The sequence below is a fragment of the Archocentrus centrarchus genome, chromosome 7 (assembly GCF_007364275.1).
Source record: "Archocentrus centrarchus isolate MPI-CPG fArcCen1 chromosome 7, fArcCen1, whole genome shotgun sequence".
NCBI lineage: Eukaryota > Metazoa > Chordata > Actinopteri > Cichliformes > Cichlidae > Archocentrus > Archocentrus centrarchus.
The window spans coordinates 9265319-9285752 of record NC_044352.1 but is presented as its reverse complement, the minus strand read 5'-3'; the positions used below and the strand labels follow the sequence as shown (position 1 = coordinate 9285752).

Here is a 20434-nt window from a genome sequence, read left to right as displayed (position 1 = left end):
ACTTTGAAATGTGTAATTTAAAATGCCTTTTTACCTGGAAATCTTTACCTGGAAAACTAACAATGCCACAGACTTTACAGAAAGATGGGGAAAAGACCAAACTAAATTGTTCTTTGTTGAATGTGAACAGACTTCTCTGAAGAGTCATGCAGCGTGGATTTATTCTCTTTTAATCAAGATTCTCATGTATTCATGTACATTTCCCACTTCCTGGTATCAAACAACAAGCACTCATGTATTCATTTACATGCAAAAAATATTAATGTTTAAAAAAAAAATCCTAAAATACAATCACATTTTTCTGAAAATCTTTGCCCTAAAAAGCATAAATTTAGACATGACTGAAACTTCAGTCACTGACTTGCTCTGTTTACAGCAGAAGTGGACAGTAGACAGATCTACATGAGCACTGTACACAAAGCAAAGAAGTATAAAATGTGACACCATCTGAAAAAAACAAGCAAGAGCATCTTCAGGTCACAGTGTTGCTCACAGCCCCATCACAGAGGGAAACACAGCAGCACCTGTGGAAGGAAGGAGAGTGCATCAATCCACTCAGACTGTTTCTCATGAAGCCCTCTCATCTAAACTCACATAGCAATCTCAGTCTACATCTAATTCAGTGCAATGTCGTACTTTTTGGGCTACCTTGACCATCTCCTGCGTCCGATTCTGGGACTTTCCAGTCCAACTGGCGCCCTTTTTCATAGAGTCCCTTGAGAACCTTCCTCACATCATCGTTCCCACCTCCATGACTCAGCTCCAAGTACTTTCTGTACAGCTGCAGGGCAGTGCGTGCATCTTCTATGCTGTCGTGGGTTTCCCCCTGGATGTTGAGGTCTGTGGAAACAATGAAGAAGACAATAAGAAATGACTACATCTAAACTGCTCATCTTGAGATTAGAGTGTGGATATGAGGGATTAGCACAGATGCGTTAGTGCATGAACTCAAAAAATTATTCAAGGTGCAGGTGCTGAAGTCAACATTTTTTTTTTCCAAGTCTGCGTTGATGACAAATAGATGACTAGTGAAATAAAAGGAACATATGTTTATAAATTTTTAAGTGTTTCAGCTTGAAATGTCTATAATTTCAGACTGAAAGGTACCTGACACTCAAAAAGGCCTTCAAAAAAATAATAAATGAACTATAATCTACTACCATCTGGAATTTAGACTTGCCTGTATGTTGGACTTTGTGATTTTTTTCTTCTTCTTCTTAATATTATTGGTTCTAAGACTGTGAGGTTTAAGGGTTTATCTCCTTTGAATGTGGATCGAAAACAGCAATTAGCTGTTTGAAATAAAGTGACTTTATGGAGTTGTTGGTCTCTACTATAAACTGCTGTTACTTCAACATTTCTCTTCTTTAACTCATACACATATTTTAATTAGTTAGTTTTATCCCGGATGCTTGACCCAAGCCCAAAGGGCTTACAAGTTCTACATTTTCACCTCAACTTACCAAGAAAATACCAAGCAAGAAATCTCAGTGAAATCATCCTCTTGCGGGGCAAATGGAAGAGGTGGACAGTGTCAACAACTTGATCTTTTGGAACCTTAAAAAGAGGAAATAAAAAAACACAGCAGACCTGAGAGATCAGTTGTGAGGTAACTGAGGTAATTTGCCTTTACAGTACTTTAAATTATACACAATAAAGTGACTTAAACTTTTGAGAAATAACGTACCAATAAATTAATAACACGAAAGTCTTTCTGTAGGCCGTGACCGACAAAGCGAACTCCTGTGTCAATGAGGAAGCGCAGCTTTAGGTAGGTTGACTTCAGAGTGGTCAGATGCTTAGAGGATATTTTGGCATCCAGGTCTCCAGGTTTGATGCCAGAATATTGCGTCAAATAGTCGACCACCTGGAAGAGCAAACCAACTTAAGTGTTTGCAAATTAAAACTGAACAGCAAATGCATCCTTTAGAGATTATAATTTTGCCCTGTTAGGTCATCTCGGTGTTTTCAATGTGCAGCTTCTCACCTGCTCCTGAGTGGAGATGTAATCATCGATGAAGGGGACGCCCTCGTTGGGCCCCTGACCCCTCACACAGGTAATCCTGGCCACAGACATCTGACTGGGCTTAATGGTGGACTTGGTGCCGTCACTGCGCAGCTCTGCTTCCTCCTGGAGATGAACACATTCAGGGGTCAAGGCAACTGTAGAAAGCCCCCCCCCCCCCCCCCCCCCGTCAGGGGACTCCAACCCAAGGCCGTCGCTGTGAGGCAAAAATGCTAACCACGGGACCAAGTATTTTATAGCAATGCTGCAGATTACTTTTTAACATTACAGAGAAATCATTCACATGTGGAGACAAGTACCAAAATTGGCACATTTACTCTCTCGTGACTCTCATTATTTTTTGGATAAAGCCCATTGGCCATTTAAAAACTCGACAAAGGCATGATTTTTTTTTCAGGTCAAGAAAACTAAACTTTCCTTTTTTCAGTGATCTTACTCTCCAATCATACATGATCGACCATGCAGAAGAACACATTAGAAGTGTGAAGTTACTCAGAATTTCTTTTTAAAATAATTTACAAATCAGCATGGTGTGCAGTAGTGCCAGTAATACAATTTTTTTTTTCCAGCCATATCTCCTGGATGAACACTACACTTCTTACTGGTTACCAAATTCTCATCCTCTTGTTGTTTATGGTGGCTCAGGATTTAGAGCAGGTTGTCTACCATTCAGAGGGTCAGTGGTTCAACCCCCAGCTCCTGCATCTGTTTGTTGTGAGCATTAAAAATGTATCTGTGGATACAGCTTGAAATGTAAAGAATAAAAGGAGTCCATTTAACTAGGAGGACACTAACTGCATGGACTTCACACTGTACTTAGATTAGTTGCATGAGTTAGCCAATATATCCAGCACTATAATGTGTAAAACTTGATAGCTCATTAAAGTCCATTAAATTTTTAAGAAGGAAATTACTAAAGTAATTACTAAATTAATATTTATAGATAATTTTTTTTCCCTGGAAGCTCCATCTTCAACATCCTTTGTAAGATACAGAGGAGGTATACTGAATGTATGTCCAAACCATCTCGGCTTTTCCTGTCCCCAAACCACTCAATCTGAGCGGTCCCTCTTATATACTCATTTCCAATCCTGTCCATCCTGGAATATTTTTTCCTCCTGGAAGCATAACCATATCATTAACTATCTCACTGTGTTTGGAGGTGTTCTTCACACTTTTAACCAGGTCATGGTTTCTAGTTATTGTTATAGATTTTGTTCTGGAAGCTATATTTTAATTATTTGAGTAAAGGTAACCCTGGTTTAATCATAAATGCTTAGAAATTACTTAATTTCTCCAGCTCACTATAAATTTCCACACCATTGAAATTTATGTAAAGTAGTTTCCTGTCAGCTTTTTACAGGTAAACATGTTCAAATAAAGACTTCAAAGTGTACACCACTCTGAAGTTAGACTGCTACAGTAAAAACAGAAGTGGTTTAATTCCATGGATTCCTCTTTACTATCAAAGCGCTTACACTAACCACAAAACAATGAGACATAGCTGACATTCTAACTTCTTTCAAACCCCACATCACCAGTTCAAGTTAACACTGATGTGTTAATTTAGTTCTCCTTTATGATAGGAAGAGTTTCAGCATTTCATGTTTGAAAGAAATCCATCCAAACCTGAAAAATAAGAAGCCACACAAAGTAGAAGTATGGAGTATGAAGAGGAAGGGCCATTTAATCCAGTAAAGTAAGCAAGACCATCTGATTAATGTGGTTACATGTGTATATACTGTTTTACAGGGTAATGTACTCAGACAGTAGTATTGTGGTCAGACTTACCTGATTGAGTGTTACAAACTCAGCGTCCAAACCCACAAGGTCACCAGCCTGCGGCATCTCACTGACCATGAGGGGGATGAAAGTGGCATGCGTCTTCCTCTGCTTCCGGGCCAGTGATGCCTCTGTGAGCAGCACACTAGCATCTATGGGATTTTTAACTGAGACAAATGGCAGAGCGTGAGCAGGTACATCATCCATCATCCATTCATACTTTTCCGCTTATCCGGGGCTGGGTTGTAGGGGCAGCTGGCATAGGGCGAGAGGCAGGGTACACCCTGGATAGGTCGCAGGGCTAACATATAGAAAGACACACAACCATTCATACTCACATTCACACCTAAGGGCAATTAAGAATCATGTCTTTGGACTGTGGTAGGAAACTGGAGTATCGGAGTACCCGGAGAAAACCCATGAAAGCACGGAGAAAACATGCAAACTCCACACAGAGAGGTCTGGGCCAAGATGGATTTGAACCCAGGATCTTCTTGCTGAGAGGCAACAGTGCTAACAACCACACCGACTCCACCCTAGAAATTCTGTCCATAAAATTATGAACAGAATCCGTGTCAAAGGGCAGCCCTGGTGGCATCCAACACCCACCAGAAATGAGTCTGAATTATTGCCGGCAATAGGGACCAAGTTCTCGCTCTCTTCACCCGAGTGTCTCAGAATCAAACACTGACCTGCAACCTAGGATGTCCTGATGCCAGTGGTAAAGTTCAATAACAGAACACCACTCGGGTTCAGATCAGTCAGGCAGTTCCTCCAGGTCTCACTGTTATTGCCCACATGAGTGTGGAAGTCTCCCAATAGGACGACAGAGTCACCAGATGGAGCACCCTTGAGGACCCTGCCCAGTAAAAACCCTCTCGTCTACTACTGAAAACTCCAAAGTAAAGGCAGCAAGCTGAGGGGATATGAGGATACCTACCCAGCGCTGCCTCTCACCACGGGCATATCCAGAATGGAACAGAGTTTAGTTCCTTTCTAGGAGACTGGTTCCAGAGCCCAGGCAATGCATTAAGGTGAACCCAAGTATATCTAGTCGGTATTTCACGCACTAGCTCAGGTTCCTTTCCAACCAGAGAGGTGACATTCCATGGTTCGCCAGAGCCTCCGCCTGACACATACATACTGCGCCCGACCCCTACAACATTGTTTAATGTGCTGAAACTTACTGCGGAGGTCGTATTTGGTGTGGTAGTTCCTCTTGGCGTAATACAGGATGGCTGGCACTTTCCAGATCACATCAAACTGTGCAGCCTCAGTCTTTGGAAAAAAAAAAAAAACAAATAAAACAAGTAATACCTTTTACATGACTGCACACATTAGCATTAGAATAAATAAACAACCAGAAAGATACTTACCTTATCAATGGGTTCAATTAGGAAATCATTGAAGAGATACCACTGCTGGTGAGTGACTCCCTAAAGTAAGATCATTTTAAATGTTTAAATTTTACTTTTTCAGAAGTGAGTTTATCTCAGAATTTCTTTTTGGAGCCTCACTCACCTCTTTTCTTTGATGGTAGGTCTCACCCACTTTGATGTGTGCAACCAGATTACCACCCGTGCGAGCATCCAGGATGTGTGGCACCGTCACCACCAAGTCATACAGAGAAGCTCCCTCGGCCTCTTCAGCAACACTTAACTAGTTACAGATAAAATGCAAGATAAACATAAGAAACACATTGTTACAGCAGCCAAAACATTAAACCCAACCTATGATAAAATAGACTAAATAAAGTAAAATAGCTCAAGTTCTAGCTCGGGTTCTTTCGACACCAGTAAGGTGATGTTCCACACTTCAAAAACCAGTTAGCAAGGATCAACACCCAGGTCCCTGCCTTTGCCTGCCACCCAGCTTACACTGGGTCCCTGCAGGTGGTGGGTCCATAGGGTAACAGATCCATGTCACCGGTGCAGAGGGATGGATTATCTGGCTTATGCATTTAAATCTTAAAATTATGATGAAAACTTGGACAGTGAAGACAACTAAAGACTGAAATTATTTCTTTCACTGTAGAAATCAGCTCAAAATCTAAAGTCCTCACCTCCTCGCCCTCAGGCCAGCTGCAGATCTCCAGTCCCTGACTTTTGCTGATGGACATCTTTAGAGTGGCAGGGATCCAGATGTGGCGCAGATCCTCTGCCCGCGTGTCAAAGGTGATGCCTTCCATATTGCAAATTTCCTCTCCACTAAACAAAAACGTAAAGTGAAAATAAAGTTACAAGTGCTGTCCAGATACATTTAACTGATAAAAAATATTTTTTATTTTTCCAGCTAAAATTATTACAGGAGAGAGAACATTAACTTCCAGGTGAATTTAATATCATAACATTTTAAACAAAATTCAAGCATACAGTAAAAACAAACGATCCTTCCAGCAACTTAAATGTAAAGAATTGTGTTGGAATTATGGTATAAATTTCATTTTGTTTATTATGAATTATCATATCTTCTGTTTGTATATTTTCTATAAATTGTTTTATGTACATATGATACTGTTGTTTTTATGTTTGAAATGGAAACACGTGGTGACATTTTTTACAAAGGAAGTTGTAGTTACCTGCAGGCTGAAAACAGCCTGCAGAGAATACACACAGGATACGTGTCTCATATACGCCATGTTACATGCATATTCCACAGGATACTTACTACCATATATGGTAAGGAAAAAGCCAAGAATGTTGTTTTTTACATGCTGTAAACTGCGTTTGTTGTAACACACGTGATCTTATTGTGAAAGTCCGAATAAAAGCGCTGCGCAGGAAGCCGTCCTTTGGGACAGATAACTTCCGCTCAGCTGCGAGCTGAGTTCAAGGAACGGATCTCTCCTCCTTGCGCAAGTTTGAAAAGAGTTGTGTGTTTGTTCTCTGAGTTATTAAAATGATCTGAACCTATCAATTGCTATTCATATCAAGACAGCCCCACAGTGTCCAGAGCCTTTAGCATCTCATAAAGAATCTCATCCAAAACTGGCGCCGTGCCAGTGGGAAGCTTTTCTACTACCCCAGCAACCCCAGTGTAACTGGCGAGTCTTCCACCTGAGTCTCAAAGTTGTCTTTCCCCTGTCCAAAAATAGCCATAATATATTTAATTATATATATAGTAATTCATATTTCTTTTGACAAATCTATTTATTTGAGACAAAAAGGAATCTTACTCCAAGCACCACTCGGTGGGCATGGGTGGTGGTTCTTTAGGTTTTGCAGGTTCCATCGCCTCTTTCTGCATGGCTTTATTGAAAGCATACTGTAAAAACAGAAACACAAACTATTGAGTAATTAATAAACAAGTAGATGATTTTTTTTTTTTAAAACACGACAAAATGTCACCTACCTCAGCCTGAACTTTCCAGAATTCAGCCTCTTTGGCACTGTTCACCTCACAGTTTATGACCAGAACGTCTGGTAGACATCGGATGTTGCGTGTCTGCACCTACAGTGTACAACAGAGACACCGTCAGCCCGCAGAACGGGTAACCATCTACCATTTACTGATGAGGTGTGTGTAAAAAAAAAGCTGTGACTCACTGTGGGCTGATACTTCTCACAGTTTTCACACCATGCCTGAGTGCTCTGCTCCAGGCAGATGCTTCTCTTCAGGATCTCAGCAAAGTCGTACTCCTTTATTGTTTTTTCTGAAAAAAAATGTCACAGTCAAATTAATACACTGGCAACAGATATATCCTACTGCTCACCCAACATTAACACTATGAGCATGTAATGGGGGACACCTTAATATTTAAAGGTACAAATAAAGAACAATAAAATATAGAATGAGCTTTGGAAAAGGATATTCAGAGGAAGACAATTAAATTTCTGCACACTGACACACATAAGACACTTTCAGTCAAAATTGGGACAAATAAAAATGATACAGTGAACTGATAAGGTACAAATATCATTTTTATTTGCCCTGTGTAAAAATTAAATTAATTACAAATAACTGTGCATGTACTTTGATATTTGAAGGGTTGTGAAGCTATCTGTAGTCATGTTTGTACATATGTAAGCAGAATGATGATATGATATATACGATTATCTATACGCAGTATATGTGATATATGCATAAGAATGGATGTTTTGGCTTGGATAGGAGTACAGAACCCATGCTCAAACATTTGCAATCACGTGCAGTTTTTTTAAAGAGGATTATCTGTGTGAAATAGATACGTCATACTCACCGTGAGAGTTCTGCTCGGGGTAATGCATGGTGAAGAGCAGCGTTAGGGAGGAGCGGACTGTTTCTTTGCCACAGCGACACAGACTGCTGTTTTCAACTTCGCAACCAAACAGCTTTCCGATGACAGACTCACCAGAGGAGCCCAAAGAACTGCAACACCAACACAGAATAAACAGTTACACTTATGATGTATGTTATCCTTTATGGACTCTCGTAGGGAAAACCATTCTGTGCATTTACAAACAAGCTTAACAAGACTGGAAATATTTCCAGTACGTTTGCAGGCCAACAATATCACAGTATGTGAGTGCCTTGTGAGTACCTAGCGGTGGGGAAAGGGTAAGCAATCATAGAGCTGTATCACAGTCTTTTAAAAGAGGTACAGGTTACTGCCAGGGTACTTCTCTTCCCCAAAGATCTTTTATACAGTGTAATGTAACACTGCTAAATAACCCCAGGTGATATGAAGCATTTGTACTTTGTGAGGCTTTGATAGTGACATTTCTGTCACTTCATTGTTTAACGTATGTAATGTCTGTAATTGTCTTTTTTGTTGTGGTCACCACAGAGACAAAGGCAATTTCTGAAAAGATAAAATAAAAATTGAACTAATCCTAAGCTCTGGTTCCCGGGCACTGCACCTTTAAGTGTGTGCCTTGACCAAGGGCACAGTGGCTGGAACAGTAAGTTGTGTTAAAGGTGGGAGAAACACCAGCTCCCAAAGAAACCCCACATATGCAGAAGAAGAACCTGGAAACTAAACACAGAAGGCCCCTGCTCTCACCCAGGTTCAAACCCAGGACTCTGTTACTCTGAGCAGCACTAACAACTGTCCTTACTTTGATGTTTATCTGAAAAGAGCTTGTGTCTAGAATACCTCCAGACTTGTGCACTGATGTGTTTTACCTGCTGCTAGCTCCCCTGTAGGCCTGCGGACCCTCCTGCTCCTGTGTCTCCTGGTGGAGCTGAGTGAGGATGAACCGATTCCAACTCTGTATTAAGCGACCTAGTCTAGCCTTCCCCGTTTGCTCGTCAGAGTCTGAGAGGATCAGGCCCAGTGCCGAGGCTTCAGGGATGGTCCGAAATGCTCTGAGGAAGTTGCTGGCCTTGAGGAAGAAGATAGGAGATCTTACTTTGGGAAATCAACATGATAAACAATTGCCCGGTTTCAAAAAAATGAGAATTCAATTCAAGGATTCAGTATTTTCCAAGAGACTAAATAGTTGTTTCACAGAAATAAACACAAAAACATACCTGACATGGATCTCCTCGTGACAAATCCAACATGTGGAAGAGAAAACCAAGCTCACAGGCCAAACAAAACTCCTTCTGACACAAATGATTCTGCACAAGACACCGAATCGGCTCCAGGAAATATAATACCTAAGATGCCAATTTAAAACCAGAAAGCAACTTTTAATTAATGTCTCATATTAAAAAATAATATTAATTTCACCAAAATTATTGACAACCTTCAACTTCTTACCTGAATCATGCAGTTACAGTAGGCGTTGGGAATGTGTGGCTCCAGGCCAGCAAACAGGGTCCTGTTGTAATGTTTGAAGTCAAAGTCCTCCAGTCCAAGTTTAGAGTATTTAATTGTGACCTGAAGCAGAACAAAGGTATTTGCAACATCATAGCAACACCTTATAATCGCTCCTATTTTTATATGAAAAGAAAGTCCAACCTTTCTATACTTTTTGGGGACCATGTAAAGGTGTGGCTCTTCATCACGTCCTATTGGTGATTCAGGGACCTGGTTGTAATTATCATAATCAGGTTCCACGTCTTTAATTTTATAAGGAACCTAAAACCAAAACACAGACAAAAAACTGTTAAAGTACACAATGTTGAAAGCCACGTGTTTAAGTGGTTTCAGAGCCTTTAAAAAAATGGTGGGATATTGTTAAAAAATTTTCACTTGCCTGGTTCCGGGGGCGGGTACGGGGATTTGCTGCGTAACCAATGAAGCCAACGGTTTTCATGGTGCGCAGGATTTCTGGGTCCACCAGAGGGGCTCGTCTGTAGAAAAGAAGCATGTTTAAAGATTGAAATGGGAGCAGTTAGGAAAAAGCAAAATGGGAAACAGCAGCCACAAGCCACGCTTCTCATTCTGAGGTGCTTCTAATTCTGAGGTGCTTCTAATTCTGAGGGAAGACTAAATTAATATATTAATGTTAAAAAAAAAAAAATACCAAGTGTATCACAAATTTATCAAATCTGAACACAAAAAAATCTGAACAATTTCAATCCACAGTTTACATGTTTCAAATACTGATGTACAATGTGCAAAGTGCAATATATGACTTCACATAGAGCGGACATTATTTCTAGAGACAACTTTATCACCTATGGCAGTAAAAAAACAGAAATTAAGAAGTTCCAGATTGTCATGGAAATGAGTTTATACCATGAAAAATTAGATCATATATCTCTATTTTTATCCTTTGCTGCTTTGGTTTCTTAAATATATTCAGGTAAGCGTGAAAACACTTGATATACCATACCATTAAAAAAAACAATCATTAAAAGACTGAAGTCAACAATGCTTTATTCTGTCTCACAATTCTTTCCAACTTCCCTATTCTGTCCATTGCATCTAGTCCCAAGCCCACAGGTTCCTGCTGAAGATGTAAATCTCTTCATAACCATATAGTTCATTCTAAACAGAGGCTAAATAATTTCCTAAAACAGCTGGGAACTGCGAGTCTTAGCAATAGTGTACTTTTTTGGAACCACTTTTAGGCTGTGATGCACTTCTCTGTAAGCAGTGTGACAGTGTTCATTAAAGATGAACTATAGTGACACTGATGAATTTTCAAAGACACACAAACAGAGTTATTGTAGTTTGTATTTAATTTAAAATTTGGTTTTCTATTCAGGTTACTTTCCAGAGTGTATATTTGAGTTCTATTGTTGCTATTTAAAAATGTCAAGTTTTTTTTTTGTTTATTTTAGTATTACCTTTTCTACAAGATCTTTGCATTACATACAGTGTTAACTGTGTTACCTGGGGCTGGGTGTAGCCAGGGCAGTGGGCCAGTCTGACAGCAGAGGCTCGGTGCTTGTCAGTGGCATGGGGATGAGAGAGAGGGGCAGTAGGTCGTGATTCCAATCCAGCTGAGGCAGTGTGTCCACAAGGCAGGGCAGAGCAAACTCTGTCTCCCGAGAGTAGTCATTGAATGAAACTTCCGGAGCATCGGACCATAGGTGCACACATCCCCCTGAATCCCCGAAGGCTAAGGCTTGTTTGCTGGACGATACGTCAAAACTCATGAGCAACTGGCCCACTGTGTTGACATGAAAAATATCAGCCACGTTGGCGAGGCCAGTGGGCTCACAGAACTGGCACTGACCTGGAGAAAGATAAAGAATACAGGCAATTACAGCAAAACTATTAAATTAACTGTACCATTATTTGAAACTTCTTGGGCTTCACCATCAGTAACAACCTCTTCCTAGATGGCAAAATTGACAAACACATCAGGAATGAGGCAACATCTCTTGCCCACCTCACTTTACACATCTGGCAGAACACCAAAACTAAGATGACTGTCTATGTTTGTGTCAGGAGCACACTCTTGTACAGATGGGGGACACAATTATTAGCCCCCTCTATGAAATTTAAAGAGAGCCACACAGTCAAAATGTTCCCAAGTGCTTTTTTAACAGAGCAAAGGATTTTCAACATAGAATTACTAAACATACCAGTTTTCCTTAGAAAGCATAAATTATTTCCTGGCCCGAGCCACCCAGACCACAACCCCTAAGGGAGCAGATCAACAACTACGCCAAATCATCCAGCCACGCACCCTGGAACCACAAAGCACCCGTGCCCCAGGGAGGGGGCAGCAACTTATTTCTATTTACACAATAACAGAATTATTCCAGAAAAAACAAAAATTACAAAGTTCAATATTATTAATCCTCTGAAAAACTGAACTTTATATTGAGCCATAACACAAACCACTGTTGTGCAGTGCTGTCCTTTAACTTTGTAATGCTCAAAGTTTGTAAAATTAAGTTAAAACCTGAGAATTATTGTCAAATTTACACACAGTATAAAAACTTCAGCAAAGGTTTGAGCTGTCACTTGAGAAAGTATCACGCCAAAAACAAAATAAATCAGTTTAGAACTGAGAAAAGGGATTGTTGATGCTCGCAAAGCAGGAGATGGATATATAAAGTTATCACAAATTGGAGTGAGAAGTATCATTAAGAAATTCAAAGACAGCCACACAGTACAGAACAAGCCTGACAGGGGTAAAAAGAAAAGATTTCGAAGACCCTGGAAAAAAAAAAAACCTACTGAGATGTGTCTAAAGACCCCAGAACACTGCCAAGTTATGAATGAATGACTTAGCCATGTCTAGAATTGTAGTCTCAAAGAAGACAATCACTAGAACCCTGCACAGGAATGGACTTTGAGGTTGCAGACCAAGAAAAACTCCCCTTCTCCAGAGGAGACATCTTCAAGCTAGACTGAAGTAATCTACGGACAACCTAGAGAAAGATTATACATACTGGAAGCGTGTCCTTTGGTCCAGTGAGTTGAAACTAGAGCTTAACCTGCTCAGGGATTGCAGACTGTGCTGGTTTGGTCATATCTGCTGCGTGGACGACAGTTGCTTCCACAAAGTTGTACTCTGCAGCCAGCTATCACCTGGCAAGTGAACACACCCACAGCTGTCCTACAGGGATGTTTGCAAGCTGGACATGAAGCCCCTGAGGATCAACACTGAGCCCTGGGAAGACCTTGCAGCCGATCACCCAAAGTGGAGAGCCACCTTGAAGCAGCAGCTCAAGCTCAGAGAAGAAACACTCCAGAAAGCAGATAAGCGAGCCCACAGAAAGCAACGCTGCTCTGCAGACAGAACCGAGACTATGCACAAGCATGACCTCTGCAACAGAAAATGCCACTCCTGCACTGGTCGCATTAAACAATGCAGCAACAACAAGAAAAATAAAAGGACCCCTATCCAAAGTCATCTTTGACTGGCAGAGGACTACTACTACTACTACTACTACTGTTATTGAAAAATTTAGGTATTAGGAAATATATCTCAAAAATCATAAAAATAGAAAAATAATAGATTATGACTAATTTTTTACAGCGCTATATGTAAAAAAAAATGACAAAGAAGACCAGTTACTTTTAGTACATATTTAGGAAGCTGTTTGACTGTAATGTTGAAATACAAATCTTGTTAGTATAAAAAAAAAATGTGTGTCATTTATTGACGAAAGAACTCTAAAGCCACCTAGACTCCTTGGATCATACCTGTCTGGGAGATGATTGCAAGCCGTGATGTGTATGTAGGAATGAAGCGCAGGAATAGGGGATCCACGTGCACCTGAAGGGGGGTTACAGCTCGCATCATGCGGAGATCATACACCATGAGGAAACGGTCACATGCCAAACCATTCAGACCTCGGCTGGAGAACCCACATGCAGCCAGAAGGTTTCCATGAACATCAAAGTCTGACAGACTGCCAGAAAATGCATCAAACTCATGCTCCATCTTAAAGGTACGCAAGTCCCGAAGGGTCACCTGTTTTTAAACAGAGAGTCAGTATGAGTGTGATATAGTTCAGAAATCCATTTTCTTCAAATTGATATGATCAAGTCCTTCTTACTTTGCCAGAAGTATGGCCACAGAAGAAGAAACGATTGGTATGACGCATTATTGCCACTCCAGGTACCTCAACAGTGAACTGGAAGGAAAAACAAGAGAGCAGACAGTCAAGCACTCACTCTGAAGTCAGTGCTATGATGTGGCCCAGTGGCATATGCAAAGATAGTTGTGGATTTTGATGACTGTAATCCAAGTGTCTTACTTTTTGAGTTTCCTGAACTGTATTCAAGTCAACTTCAACCACATAGTTTTGTAGTCCACCCATGAGCAGTGTGTTGTTATCAGTCATGAGGAGACTGTGCATATCAGCTCCTTCCTCCATCCTGCAAAGCACCAATAATGACCATTAATTCAATAAAGCTTCACAGCTACAGGTCCTCTAAAATCAGTGTGAGTACAGGGATAAACTGTTGACATATTGAAGGGGAAAAAAAGGATCCCTGCAGTAACATTATCATAACATAGGTAGGTTTCATAATAATTTCTACTAAAGGTTTTTTATCTGCTCCTTTCTCCATCCTGTGAATGACACACGGTTATAAACTACTGACCAATAATTCAATAAGTTGATAAATAAATTCACAGCTATAGGTCACCTATGATCAACATCAGCACAAAAACAGACCAGGTGACACATTGAAGTAAAAACACAGTTCCCTACATAAGACAGGAAGCATTCAAAATAATTTCTACTAACAGTTTTTCTTCTGTATTTTTGCACAAAACTTCACCAGGACACTTACTGCTGCTTTTTTTCCCTTTAGTTTGTCACCAGTATTTTGTACAACTTACGGATAATCAAACATGACAAGGCCTCCACGAGTGTAACATTTGAGGTTGCTTTTAGAAAGGAACAGTACGCCTGTCTCCAAACTCTGAATGTGTCGGACATCATCAGTTGTGTGCACTTGGAAAGAAGAGTAGCGAGCCATTGTAGGTCCAAAGAACGATGTTACATGACCCTGAAGAGAACACAAAAAGGAATATTACAGAATGCAAAAGTTTAGGTGATTGTAGAAGAAGCAATCTCTACTCCAACATAATTATGGGTCTCACTCTGTGGTTTCCCATCCAGAGCATTTCTTCCTGCAGGTCAAAATGTGTTGCAGTGACTGGAATGCCAACTTCTGAAACTACACTGTGCAACTCAGAAAAGATCCCCTCCATCAGGTGCACAGGCTCGGGAACAGTCACAGCCAGTCCCTCCGGGTCCAGCTCCACACCCTGTAGTAGGTTTGGGTTCAGGTGTGGGTCCATGGAGGGCTCCAGGCCTGCGTCCAGAGTCCCATGAAGGCTGGTTGAGTATTCACCCATCGCAGGGTCGAGACTATCAAAGTTCATCATGGGTTCAGTTAAATCAACCTAAAGAGGAAAAGCAACATCTGTTAATAGTAACACTTGTAGATTTAATCGTAAGTACTTGAAATGAAGCCAACTGCATTTCTTCAGTTCTAAAAAACCTGATAGGAGTACCAGATATTTAACATATACTGGGGTTGGAGGTGGTTTTTGGAGTCGCAGACCCTCCCTGTCGTCATGTAATTTATTAGGCTCACATTAAGATGTGAGTGGGGGGCTGAACTGGGACCAGTTTTTGTCTGGGAGGGTCGCTGGGTCTGAAGAGCACTGGGATGTGTTTGGGGAACTTAGGGAAGATTCTTCTGATTCTTGTTTTCCACGTTTCTTCTTTGACGTAATTAACACTCAGTCATGTTTTTAGAGCTGAAAAAGCCTTTCGTATGGTGGGTTAAACATCTTCATGAACCTAAGAAGAAGTCCAGTCGCCCCCAACTTAAGCGCTGAAGACTACAATTTCCTGAATGACTGAGAACCTGCACAGACATCCTGCAGCTTTGATGGGCTAACAAATGCTAAGCAAACCAGGACCAGAGCCCAAAATAAAACACTCAGATATCTACTTCTAAAACATACACAGGGAGGATAAGCTGTAAAAACCCCACTCACAACAGCAATGTCTAATTTAGCCGTATATGAACGGTTTGTTTCCTATATCTAAAGTAGCTAGTGTTAGCATCGTTGCGGCTAACCTGAGGTCCTCATGCTAACGTGTACAACACTCGTAATACTACACAGTGTCGCCCACTTTGAATTTTCTTTAAAAAAAATACTGATTTAAAGTCCTCACCTACCTAAGACTGAACTGCTTCACTGCACAGGAGTCCATGCCCACACTTCACTCACAACAACAAACACACATACACTGGAAAACATTTCCGGGGCGCCTGTGATGCATTTAAAAGCAACCCTGGAACTCCTGGTTATCCCAGACTCACATTAGGCCTGTTCATTCAATCTTTAACTTTTAATGTTGTCATTTAGCCTTGATAGGTAGATTTATCCGTTCATTGACTAAAATTGATTGACTAAATGATATAGTAAATGATCTTAACAATTATAGCTCATAGTGACAAGAACACAAGTAAATCATTTTCATAGTTCCCTTCGGAGTTATTTTGAAATATCGCCTTTATTTAAAACTTGACGGCGCTATTTATCTTTTTATGTATTACTACGGCGCTGTTTATCTTTTTATGTATTACTAACGTCAATTGTTCCCTGGGCTTGGCTGAATCGCTAATCGAGCAATTCTCCAGCACCACGAGGTACGTAAAGGTACCATGAACTCCTTTGAGCTGTTCCTAAGTTTTAAAGGTTGCATTACGGGTTAATTAGGACATGGGGTTCAAGGGGAAAGTTTTAAACTATAGAGGGTTTCTTTCTTCGCCTGCGAAGTAAAAAATAAAAACTGTTTGTTTCTATATTTAGATTTTCATGTTATCATTGGTGTGATGACTTGGAAATTTGGCATAGAGATCTTGTGTAGGCATCAAACAGATGACCCCGAAAGGCACAGGCTGAAGGAAATGGTATAAGCAAATTTTTATCATAAGATTAAAAATAAATCATCAAATTAGCCAATACATTGCATAACTCACTGCTGGAAACGTGATTATGACGGAATCAGTCAAAGTGTTCATCATATTTCTATTTTTGAAACATGGTGTCACGGTTAGGCTGTGGTGGCAGGCAGCGCTGGACCTCAATGCGGGACGGGTGAGGACAATGTGGAACTCAAAAACAGCTTTATTGCTGAAACACCTTTGACAATATCCGAAATACTAAATCCCCCAAACCAAGGTTAGACAGTCAACCATAATGTGGCACACTCGGAAACTCAAACAGACAATATATACACGCAGTAATTAGACAGAGGGAAACAGCTGGGAAGGGCAGGTGGACTGAATAACTCTAACGAGACAGGTGAAGCAAAACCAACATAAAGCACTCAATAGATCGTCAAAATAAAGCAGGAAGTAACAAAACATGATGCAAAAGCAGACCTGACAACACGAGGAATAGCATACTGGGGAAAACAGACACAAGAGACCCCACACAACAAGAGAGGGAGGAAAACACCGGAGAACTAAACTCTAAAGCTGTGAGACCCATGATTAAACGGAAGCTTCAACACCACACACAAGGAAACAGCGTGATGTGAAACTAAACACAGAAAAGGGCCAAGACACTGGAACAAAACTGACACGGGAGCTCAGACAAGAACAAAAGGAAACCAGGAGAAAATACAATAATATAACTTAAAGCAGAATCCAAAACTATAGCAAACCGAGAATCTAAACTGTAATAAAACTACGAAACACAACCAGAGAGAACAAAAAAACAGAACTCACCATAAGAACTCAAAACACTGGGCCACCCTCACAGGACCATGACACAGGCCTGGTTTTAGTTTGGATTTACACATGAAAACAGTTTCTCACGCTTGTCCAGATAGCAAAAGATTATTGAAACTATGTTGAATCAATTTTGCACCCACGGTTAATATTAAAACAACGCTCACCTCATTGAGAAATACGAACAGATTTCAGTGGTTTAACCAATATTAAACACAGCAAATAATACTTCAGAATATTGTATTTCTCTATATAAAGTCAGGATAAATGTGGAAATGATATTATATTATTAAACACAGGCTCTTTCTAACACGAAAAAACAAAGACAACTTCAAACACACAAGTTTATTTAATTTAAAGGTTATTTTAAAACAATTCACTCCTGTATTGATGATTAGCCTTTGTTTTGTTTTTTGTTTTCTTTTCTTTTTTCTTTTTTTTTAAATTTTAGATTAGATTAGATTCAATTTATTGCCATATGTCACAAGTACAGTGTATTTTGCACTGTACTGTAATCGTGCACATCACTTGTATCAGTTCAAACACGGTTAAAAAATACGTGGCTTTGTTATGTTGTTACCACAGTGAATACAGTTTGTGGACGGCTTTTTTAAACCTTAAGAATAAATTTAACCAGAAATGAAGTCTTAAAAATAATTCATCTAAATTAAATGAATAAATTTGTATCAAGGTACAGTAAGAGAATGAAACAAATTGTACAATAATAATAAAAATGTGCTCCTCCAGTGGCTTTGGGGTCAGTTTATAGAAAAGGGTATTCCACACCTCCTTGGAATATGATAGAATATGATTCCCCTTTCACATATCTTTAGTTTCACAGAAAGGTATTATGTGCGTTTTTATTTAATTATTTATTTATTTTAACACATGGGAAGAAACATGCAGAAAATTCAAAAACTGTCCCAAGCACCCAATGTTTCATCTGCATGTGTCGATAAACTGTAGAATTACTATTTTATGATCCATCTCCTCGGTGTTCATATTATTACTGAAGAAAACATTCAGCAGATGGATAATGGATTACATTTTTTGCTGCAGATGAAAGTAACGAAGCAGAAATATAAAGCAAGGTGTACCATTTGATAAAAACAGTACAAACTGGGAAAAAAAGAAGAAAAGCCTGATGTTCTCTGTGGGCTTTTCTTCCCGGACAACACATGATATGAATTATAGGCATACTGTATGGTTTTCCCACAACTTTTAAGTGATGATACAAGACGTTTATACTTTTATTGGCCACATCTTTGAATGGTTCTCAAACTTTTTCTGGCATGTCCCTCCCTCTTTGGGGCCAAGTAAAAGCAAGGTTCGGTAAAATAAAGTCGTGCATGATCACATGAAGAAACTCTTGTTTATTTTCCCTGTATCAGAAGTTCATTCTGTTTGGTTCCAGTTCACATTTTTCCCTCGGTCGTGCCGAAGCAGGGTGAGAAAAATAGCGCCTAGCTCTCGTGGTGTAACTGCGCAACCACAAACTAACCACAGTTTAAGCTGGAACTGATAAATCCCGACAACAACTAGGACATACAGAAGTAGGAGTGTACATAATCCAGGGGCTTACACCGCAGTCCATGTTGACGTTATTGTGGGGGAAAGTCTGCCATGTGCACAGTGGTAACTTAAAAGCAAAGAGTGCGTGAAAGGCGTGATTAACAGGGACCCACAATTTTCCCATCGGATCCTCTGTCATTAATTTGACCTCGTTCCTGATTGCACAAAACCTGCACATATATATATATATATATATATATATATATATATATATATATATATATATATATATATATATATATATATATATATATATATATATATATATATATATATATATATATATATATATATATATATGTTTATCCTATCGGCTGCGGGTGAGCTGCCTTAACGGCCAAATGATTAGATTCCAGTTGGAAATGTAGAAGCATTGTCAATTTATTGTTTTAATCTGAAATTAACTCTTTCTTTTAACTGACAAATAAATAAATCAAAAGAGATCTTCTACAAGATGTACAAGAACAGCAAACCATTAGTATTTTCCCGCACTGTCTGTTAGGCGCGCGTGTGTTACCACAATCAAAATATTAAACAAAAAATGGGAAAGATAAAGGAAGTATGACAATATCTTATGTCGTCCCTTAACTTTTTCTTTCTCCGCAAAACAACCATCAGCTGATATGATCTCATCTGGCGAGGAAGTGAGAGTAACCTTTACATTTCCGCCCGATAAGACACTTTGATTGGAACACGTTTAATTGGTGTCTTTTTCCCCTTGTATTCTATCACACATAGTAAGTGTAAAGTGTGGTCATGGTGAATGATTTCATATTACATCATTAAAGCAGTCCATTAAAGGGAAAATGTGGGTTTTGTAAGCTGTGAATAACTTTGTTGCGAGCCTGGATTTTTTTTTCTTCCTTCCACTGTATTCACGGACAGTTACTCAATATCATATGGCACATTTGGGCTCCTTAGTACCAAATGAGCATCGTTAAAACCCCACAAGCCTATCTGGGTATTTTTGAGCATCGTTTAAACAGCACAGCCTGCCTGAGTGTTGTTGAACATGTCCATCCCTTCTGACCACAGCGTACCCATCTTCTGATGGCTGATTCCAGCGGGATAACACACCACGTCACAAAGCTCAAATAATCTCAGCCTGGTTCTTAGATATGACATTGAGTTTACTGCACTCAAATGACCTCCACAGTCACTAGGTATTAATCCAGTAGAGCACCTCTAGAATGTGGTGGAATGTGAGATTCTCATCGTGGATGTGCAGCCAACAAATCTGCAGCAACTGTGTGATGATATCGTGTCAATATGGATCAAAATCACTGATGAATGTTTCCAGGACCTTGTTGAATCTATGACATGAAGAATTAAGGCAGGACTAAAGGGAAAAGGGGGTTCAATCCGGTCCTAACAAGGTGTTCCTACCTGACCACTGAGTGCAATTTTCCCGTTGCGACTGACAGGGTTGGACAGCATGACTGTACGCATTGATCAGAAAACGTTTAGGTTAATTGGTATCGCTTTCGCTTGTAGCCTTATCACACACA

General features: G+C 39.9%; 1 protein-coding gene across 3 annotated transcripts; it reads right to left on the bottom strand.

The window, feature by feature from the left end:
• Nucleotides 1-206: 206 nt before the first annotated feature.
• pan2 (poly(A) specific ribonuclease subunit PAN2) lies at nt 207-15887 on the bottom strand. Of its 3 annotated transcripts, none has more exons than XM_030734487.1 (26): nt 15792-15887; nt 14698-15003; nt 14434-14603; nt 13844-13964; nt 13643-13720; nt 13287-13557; nt 11016-11361; nt 9931-10027; nt 9693-9812; nt 9492-9611; nt 9260-9388; nt 8912-9111; nt 8007-8155; nt 7354-7460; nt 7160-7258; nt 6984-7072; nt 5871-6015; nt 5330-5467; nt 5185-5244; nt 4996-5086; nt 3818-3975; nt 1988-2131; nt 1688-1867; nt 1464-1557; nt 637-840; nt 207-524 (listed from the first exon to the last, which is right to left on the bottom strand). In XM_030734487.1, the coding sequence occupies exons 2-26, from the start codon at nt 14983-14985 to the stop codon at nt 490-492; spliced, it is 3633 nt and encodes a 1210-aa protein (XP_030590347.1). In that variant the 5' UTR covers nt 14986-15003; nt 15792-15887; the 3' UTR covers nt 207-489. The 3 variants fall into 3 exon arrangements, with proteins under 3 accessions (XP_030590347.1, XP_030590349.1, XP_030590348.1); XM_030734489.1 differs by having other exon boundaries at nt 649-840; XM_030734488.1 differs by having other exon boundaries at nt 15788-15881.
• Between the last annotated feature and the right edge of the window lie 4547 nt (nt 15888-20434).

Coding starts and splice junctions, on each gene's coding strand:
- pan2 (XM_030734487.1), bottom strand. CDS start 14,985: ATGATGAACTTTGATAGTCTCGACCCTGCGATGGGTGAATACTCAACC. Junction 9,612..9,692: donor TCCCCAAAAAGTATAGAAAG/GTTGGACTTTCT, acceptor GTTCTGCTTCAG/GTCACAATTAAATACTCTAA. Junction 8,156..8,911: donor TACAGGGGAGCTAGCAGCAG/GTAAAACACATC, acceptor TTGGTGTTGCAG/TTCTTTGGGCTCCTCTGGTG.